At 46.0% G+C, this 8,200-nt stretch overlaps 1 protein-coding gene and 1 non-coding gene across 9 annotated transcripts in view; both read right to left on the bottom strand.

The window, feature by feature from the left end:
• Positions 1-2,499: 2,499 nt before the first annotated feature.
• Positions 2,500-8,200, bottom strand: part of FHAD1 (forkhead associated phosphopeptide binding domain 1) — a 156,541-nt gene continuing 150,840 nt past the window's right edge. For 7 of the 8 annotated variants that reach the window (XM_074380102.1, XM_074380103.1, XM_074380101.1 and 4 more), the window contains 2 exons: positions 7,140-7,249; positions 2,500-2,698 (listed from right to left, as the gene is read on the bottom strand). In XM_074380102.1, coding sequence (XP_074236203.1) covers positions 2,569-2,698; positions 7,140-7,249 — 240 coding nt within the window. In that variant the 3' untranslated portion in view covers positions 2,500-2,568. Of the gene's footprint in view, positions 7,250-8,200 lie in introns of all 8 variants that reach the window. The other variant, XM_039474472.2, reaches the window with a different exon arrangement.
• On the bottom strand, positions 5,643-5,749 carry LOC120366128 (U6 spliceosomal RNA). The gene has a single exon (XR_005580878.1). It is a non-coding gene; the product is annotated as a U6 spliceosomal RNA (small nuclear RNA).

Here is an 8,200-nt window from a genome sequence, read left to right as displayed (position 1 = left end):
GGGAACAGGAGGGATGACAGTGGGGATGAAGTTGGGATACCGTCTGGACCGTGCTTTGCATAGTGTCTGATGGCCAGGAAGGACTCTATACGAAGTAGTTACTATGATTAGCGATTATATTTCAACTGATGAAAGGTACAAAGAAACTCCCAGGAAGAGGGTCATTGCTGCATGCTGCTCTCTTTAAAGAACGCCCAGCAGTAATCCCATACGGAGCCAACAAGATATGTGGACATCAAAAGGGAGTGGTCCTATGCAACACACCCAGTAAATTGATGATTCCACTTCCTTTTCAGTTAAAGCAGTGGATCAGAATTTGAAAAGGAGTAAAGGTCAAGGCCATGAGGTCTAACTAACATGATAGCATCAGTGCCTGGCCCATAGTAGGCCCCCGGTACCTACTGGCTGAATGGATGGGGCTGGTTGTTTAACTGTAAAACTAGACTCTCTGATGATAAGACCACAGTTACCCAGAAGAGAAAGTTTCCGCTTCCAATATTTTTGGGTTTTAGAAAGGAAAACAGTGTGCTAAAGATGACAGGAAACTCAAAACAAGGACCTGCTAATGCTTCTCCCAACTGGACGGAGTCATTGTGATGGATTCCTGGGCAACAGATGGGCAAAGAAAAATGTTTAAAAACAAAAGCTGGCACATAAGGTCATGAATTGGCCCAAAATAACCTGTGACACTGAGCAGATGGATGCGAGCAGTGCACCTGATGGAAATGGGGCCCAGCTAATGAGCTGAAATAGCTTACCCTCACTGTGCCCTCCGTCCTGCTTCAGGACGCCTCAGCATGGGAAGGAGGCACGCATTAGCCTCATCCGGTGCAGGTTTTCTCACATCCTTAGTGGATTGCTTTCATTCCTAAGTCCCTAAAAAATTGGAAACCACTCCACTTACCAGGAGCAGCCTTTGGAATGCGGATCTGGAAGCTATTTTTTCCCTCCAGACATTTCATGACTCTGGTTTCTACAACAGCAGGCGATGGTGACGCTGCCAAGTTTCAAGAGAAGGGCACCTTATCTGCAAAGTCACGAATCCGAGGATCCAAATGGGCTCCCATTGGCAAGGGCAGAAGGAAGCTGTTTGTCTTAGCTTCTTGAAAGATCAGAAGAAGATTGGGAGGTTTGGGGTATACAGGTACCTTGTTGTACCGTGGTGTACCCCCCAGGGGAAAGACTGCCAGTAGCTTCTCAGAATCTGTAGTGGGTGGGGCTGTGTAGCCAAGCGTCTTAGTAAATGCCCATTTGGTTGCAAATGAACAGAAACTCAAACCAGCTGAAGCCAACAGGGGGCATCTATGGGGAAGAAAAGCCAGTTCCTGACGTCCAAGCCTGACTCTTCAGCTTTGCTTAGCCACTGATTTTCTAATCTTCCTCACTTCCTTCCAGTAAACTCTCTTTCTGTTTAAGTTAGCCACAGAAAGTATCTGTTGTTTACAACCAAGGGATCTTGAGCGATACAAAGGGTCCTAGTGGAACCCAAGAGCAGGCATTGGAACTGGCCTTCACAAGGAAGGAAACTGGGAATCAGAAAGTCATAGGGAATCAAGGTAGCTTTCTCCTGGGTCAGCTGAGAAGGTATTCAGCTTCAAATGGCAGAAAACCCCATGTGAGTAGATTGTAAAAATTTGGAGCCCCTCCCATACTTACTCTGGCTTTATCTGATGCGATATTAACAAACACAAGGCAAGCAGAGACGTGAAAAGTGCTTGTGCACTGGGGCCCGTTCTCACCTGCTGCTCATGGGAACCGTGGCCACCACATGTGAACGGGCCTAGTCCGGCCGGCTGAAGAATGAGTGGGAGTGCTGGGCAGAGACCAAGGGTTGCAGTGGGAGGCCTCTCTAGACCGCGTTTCTCAACCTCAGTGCTACTGACATTTTAGATCAAGTAATTCTTTGCTGTGGGGAGTTCTTTTGTCTATTGTAGATCATGTTCAGCAGCACCTTTGGCCTCTACCTAGTAGATGGGCACCTGCCCCTCCCTCACTGTGACAACCAAAATTATGTCCAGACATGGCCAAACTTCTCTTGGGGGACAAAATTGCTCCTTGCTGAGAACTACTGCCCTAACCCACCTCGCATGCCCAGGCCAAGCGCCTGAAAGAGGCCATTCTAAACCATCCAGCCCCAGCCAAGACAGTCCTGACAGGAAGTGTGTAGCTTGACCCATGGAATCAAAAGAAATAATAAATATTTGTCTTTTTTTTTTTTTTTTTTTGAGACGGACATTTGCTCTTATCGCCCAGGCTGGAGTGCAGTGGTGCAATCTCGGCTCACTGCAACCTCCGCCTCCCGGGTTCAAGCGATTCTCCTGCCTCAACCTCCTGGGTAGCTGAGACTACAGGTGCGCACCACCACGCCCGGCTAATTTTTGTATTTTTACTAGAGACGGGGTTTCACCATGTTGACCAGGATGGTCTTGATCTCTTGACCTCGTGATCCGCCCACCTCGGCCTCCCAAAGTGCTGGGATTACAAATATATACACCTGACTACAGGGGCTTAAATAGGTGGGGATTTATTTGTCTTATACAACAGGAAGTCCAGAGGTAGGCAGTTCATTCATGATTCAGAACTCGGCAATGCCACTGGGTGCCCACCCGGGCCTTCTTGTCCCTCTATTCCACTGTCCTTTGGCTTGCTGCTGGTGTCTGCTGATCCCCAAGGCGGCTTCTCCAGCTTCCAGTCAGAGCTCCAGGGGTGAGAAAGGAGACAAGACAAAGGGACCAAGGGTGAACGCTTTCTCCTAGAGAATCTGGAAGGGAAGCCCTCCACAGGGGCTTTTTCTTATACAGGTATTGATCGACTTAACGACCTATGCAACTTACGAGCATTCAACTTTACAACCACAATCGCTAGCCACGACTGCTCCGCGTCTGGCAGCGCAAACGTTGCCCAGCTGGGCGTCCGACAGTGCGGACCGGCTTCCGGCAGCACTACCATCTCCGCGTGCACCATTTCAACTGTTATCCCAGACTCGGTACAGCAATTTGTGTTTTGTGTCATGGTTATTTTTCATCAAACCCCTCCCAAGACGTCTACCAAGAGGAAATTGTCTTTGTCTACGCCTCAGCCTGCCAAGAAGGAAAGAAAGGCCGTCGATCTCGACACGGAAATGAAGGTAATTAAGCAGTAAGGAGGAGGAAAGAAAGTGAATGTGATCGCACGTGATACAAAGTTACCACACTCGACTGTGTCGACAATTTTGAAAGATAAAGAATTCGTGGAGCTGTGAAAGGTTCTGCACCCATGCGATCAACAGTTATAACAAAGCAACGAAGCGGGCCCTTCCACGAAATGGAGAATGTTTCCTATGGTATTTTTTTACACCTGTATTTTGTATTTTTGTATGCACCTGTATTCTATAATTTTGTATGTTTTGCAAATATTAAACCAGTTGTACTGGTAATGCAGTGTTTTGCTTAAACCTGACGAATGTAAAAATAGGAAACAAAATGGTGTAGGGTTGATACAAATGGCATAAAATGAACAAAGAAAATTATGATATATAACAATAATGGAAGAAAATTACGATAAAATATGACTTAAAGATTTTTATAACGTCATTTCACAGTACTGTACATGTAGCCTACTCAACTTACGACCAAATTGTGTTATGACCGGTCTGTCGGAACCAATCGTGGTCGTAAGTCGAGCACCAGCTGTATACCATTAGCCAGATTGGTACAATATGGCTTGCCCTAGCTGCAAGGGAGGCAGGAAAATCACGGTGATTAGCTTTGAGCCTATACGGTAGAGGAGAGTGATGGCTGAGCAATGACTAAGTAGATGTAGTATCTGCTGCGGAGCTGTGGGATCTGCTGCACTGTCTCTCTGGGGTTCTGTGGGTTTTTGTCTGTCCTTGTTGCATATGCACTCCAGCCTCCTTTTTTTTTCTGAAGACTGGCTTTGTTTTCCTGAACACAAGGGCGAAAATGGTGGCTGTAGCCCTGGAACTGCATGAAGACTCTCAGCTCACTATTTGGGGATATGGTACAGTCTAATACTTTCATGTATTTGGTTCTTGAACATTTCTGAGATTTTCTAGTTTGTAGAGTCAAGTTATGCTCCCCTTTCTTACTGACTTTATTTATTATTGAGACAAGGTCTTGCTTTGTTGCCCAGGCTGGAATGCAGTGGCACAATCATAGCTCACTATAGCTTCAACTTCCTGGGCTCAAGTGATCCTCCCAGCACAGCCTCCCAAATCGCTGTGACTACCGGCACACGCCACCACATCAGCTAATTTTTAAGTTTCTTGTAGAGATAGGGTCTCACTATGTTGCCCAGGCAGAAATGGAACTCCTAGGCTCAAGCAGTCCTCCCAGCTCAGCCTCTCAAAGTGTTGGGATTACAGGTGTGAGCTACCATGCCTGGTCTCTCACTGGCTTTAGACCCTAACTTCATGTGAGACGTGCCTCCTATGCAATATTGCACCAAGAATTTGCCCTATTTCCCCCAGGTTTAATCCGTTTAAAAAATACATTTTTTAAAAAAAAATTATTGTGGCTTTTTAAAAATAAAAACAGTAGGCTGGGTGTGGTAGCTCATGCCTGTAATCCCATCACTTTGGGAGGCCGAGGCGAGCAGATCACCTGAGGTCAAGAGTTTGAGACCAGTCTGGTCAACATAGTGACACGCTGTCTACACTAAAAATACAAAAAAATTAGCCAGACATGGTGGCAGGTGCCTATGATCCCAGCTACTTGGGAGGCTGAGGCTGGAGAATCGCTTGAACCTGGGAGGAGGTGGAGGTTGCAGTGAGTGGAGATGGTGCCATTGCACTCCAGCCTGGGTGACAAGAGTGAAACTCCGTCTCCAAAAAAAAAAAGTATTAATGACTTCTGGCTCTTCCAATTTTTTTTTTTTTTTTTTTTTTTTTTGGCTGCCTGGCCACACAAGAATGGCAGTGAGGGGGTGGATGGATGGAGAGAAGCCAGCAAAGAGTACAGCAAAGGAGAATGGGGGTCTCTCCAGACACCATGGAGAAGGAGCTTGTGACCTGGGCAGCGTGTGCTCTTTGGTGACTGGAGACTTGGTCTGTCCTTGTGGCCTGGAACGGTAATAACTAGGCCATGTGGTGTATCAGAATGGACAGTGTGAGATGGAATTAGAAACCTGGGTTCAAGACCCAACTCTTGAGTTTACCAGCTGTGTGATTTTAGGCAGGCCATGTAAGTTTTGAGGGCCTCAGCTTCCTCATCTGTCAAATGGGAAACATAATACGATTCACCTCCCAGAGCTGGGGGAGGATTAAATGAGATGTGTTTTGAAAATTGTAGAGTGCTATATAGATGTTAGTCATTATTACGGAAGCAATAAAATGGATTGGTGTTCTAAATTTATTATAATAAACTGAGATTTTTTTTTTTTTTTTTTTTTTTTTGAAATTGAATCTTGCTCTGTCACTCAGGCTAGAGTGCAGTTGTGTGATCTCGGCTCACTGCAACCACCACCTCCTGGGTTGAAGTGATTCTCCTGCCTCAGCCTTCCACGTAGCTGGGATTACGGGTCTGGCTAATTTTTGTGTGTGTATATATATATACATACATATATATAGTTGCATTTTAGGTTCTGGTATACATGTAAAGAACATGCAGGATTGTTGCAGAGGGACATACGTGGCAATGTGGTTTGCAAAAATGGAACGCTCCATGAATCTGCGTGTCATCCTCGCGCAGGGGCCATGCTAATCTTCTCTGTATCGTTCCAATTTTAGTATATGTGCTGCCGAAGCAAGCACAATTTTTGTATTTTTAGTAGACAGGGTTTCACCATATTGGCCAGGCTGATCTCAAACTCCTGACCTCGTGATCCACTCGCCTCGGCCTCCCAAATTACTGGGATTATAGGCGTGAGCCATCGTGCCAGGCCATAACTGAGATTTAAACTCACTGTCCCAAAGCCTTGTAGCTCCGAAGTTACAATTCTGCCTGAGGCTCCAGTGTAAGTTTCACGTTTTCTCAAGTGTGAGTCTGTTGCAACTCTTAGGAGGTTTGATATTTGGGTATATCATGACCCAATGTGGAACCACATAATTATATCTACGAGGCCTGGACATCTGGGCTACAAATTTCTATTCTTCATATACCTGAGTTTGTGTACATTCATAGGTGGTTTTTTTTTTTTTTTTGAGACGGAGCCTTGCTCTGTTGCCAGGCACCAGGCTGGAGTACAGTGGTGCGATCTTGGCTCACTGCAACCTCCGCCTTCCAGGTTCAAACAATTCTCCTGCCTCAGCCTCCCAAGTAGCTTGGACTACAGACGCGTGCCACCACGCCCAGCTAATTTTTGTGTTTTTTAGTAGAGACGGGGTTTCACCATGTTGGTCAGGATGGTTTCAATCTCTTGACCTTGTGATCCACCTGCCTTGGCCTCCCAAAGTGTTAAGATTACAGGCGTGAGCCACGGCGCCCAGCCCATAGGTGTTTTTTAAAAAGAACCTTCTCCCCACACACTCCAAAATATAATATTGTTCAAAATACCTGTCTAGAAAGCGAAACACCAGGGTAACAATCTTTTTTTTTTTTTTTTTGAGATGGAGTTTCGCTCTTGTTACCCAGGCTAGAGTGCAATGGTGCGATCTCGGCTCACCACAACCTCCGCCTCCTGGGTTCAGGCAATTCTCTTGCCTTGGCATCCCAAAGTGCTGGGATTACAGGTGTGAGCCACTGCGCCCAGCTGTTTTTTTTTTTTGTTTTGTTTTGTTTTTGTTTTTGTTTTTTTTTTTTTGAGACAGAGTTTTTCTCTTGTTACCCAGGCTGGAGTGCAATGGTGCGATCTCGGCTCACCACAACCTCCGCCTCCTGGGTTCAGGCAAGTCTCCTGCCTCAGCCTCCTGAGTAGCTGGGATTACAGGCACGTGCCACCATGTCCAGCTACTTTTTTGTATTTTTAGTAGAGACGGGGTTTCACCATGTTGACCGGGATGGTCTCGATCTCTGGACCTCGTGATCCACCCGCCTCGGCCTCCCAAAGTGCTGGGATTACAGGCGTGAGCCACCGCGCCCGGCGGTAACAATCTTTAAAGTCCTACAAAAGCAACTCAGTATTTTGACACAGACGACACCAAAGAGTCACATGAACTCACAGAGGATCACATGAGGCCTGGTGGGATGAGGTTTCTCTAGTACCTTCCACCAGGCTTTGAATGCAAAAGGCTCTGGCTGGACTTGCTGGAGGTCTCTTTTCTCAGCATCCCTCTTTCTTGGTCCATCTTTAGGGTGGCTTTTCTGGTTCCAACCTTTGAGAAGCAAGAGAAAAAACACACAAACTCCATTGCACTGAGACTCCAATTGTTCCACTCAAGCGGTTTTGTTATTTTTTATTTATTTATTTTTAACATGAGGAGGACTAGACACTTCCCATGTATTTTATTGTATTTATTTATTTACTTCATTAAAAAATTGAGACAGAATCTTGTTCTGTCACCCAGGCTGGAGTGCAGTGGTGTGATCTCGGTTGACTGCAACCTCTGCCTCCCGATTCAAGTGATTCTCCCGTCTCAGCCTCCCAAGCAGCTGGGACTACAGGAACGTGCCACCATACCCAACTAATTTTTGTATTTTTAGTAGAGATGGGAGTTTCACCACGTTGGCCAGGCTGGTTTCGAACTCTTGACCTCAAGTGATCTTCTCACCTTGGCCTCCCAAAGTGCTGGATCTACACTTAAGGGATTACAGGCATGAGCCACCGCATCTGGCCGGTTTTTTTTTTTTTTTTAAGAGATAAAATGATTCATCATTATCATATTACTCAAAGATGAGCCTTAGTAAGGTTTTGGGGTGACCGCTCCAGATACACAGATATTGCTTTCTCTTTCTCTATTCTCTTTTTTTTTTTTTTTCTTGATGCAGGGTCTCACTCTACTGCCCAGGCTGGAGTGCAGAGGAGCCATCCTGGCTCACTGCAGCCTTGACCTCCTCAGGTTCAGGTGATTCTCCAACCTCAGCCTCCCAAGTAAGCTTGGACTACAGGTACGCACCACTATGCCCAGTTAATTATTTTATTTTATTTTTTGTAGAGACGAGGTTTTGCCATGTTGCCCAGGCTGGTCTCGAATTCCTGGGCTCAAGTGATCTGCCCTCCTTGGCCTCCCAAAGTGCTGAGATTACAGGCGTGAGCCACCAAGCCAGATCCATTTACATATTTTTTAGTTTGAAACCTAAAAAATATGGGGGGGGGGTTGTTATGG

Source organism: Saimiri boliviensis, chromosome 11 (genome assembly GCF_048565385.1).
Source record: "Saimiri boliviensis isolate mSaiBol1 chromosome 11, mSaiBol1.pri, whole genome shotgun sequence".
NCBI classification, from domain to species: Eukaryota; Metazoa; Chordata; class Mammalia; order Primates; family Cebidae; genus Saimiri; species Saimiri boliviensis.
Note: the sequence above shows the minus strand (reverse complement) of the source record. Positions and strands in the feature narration are given on the sequence as shown.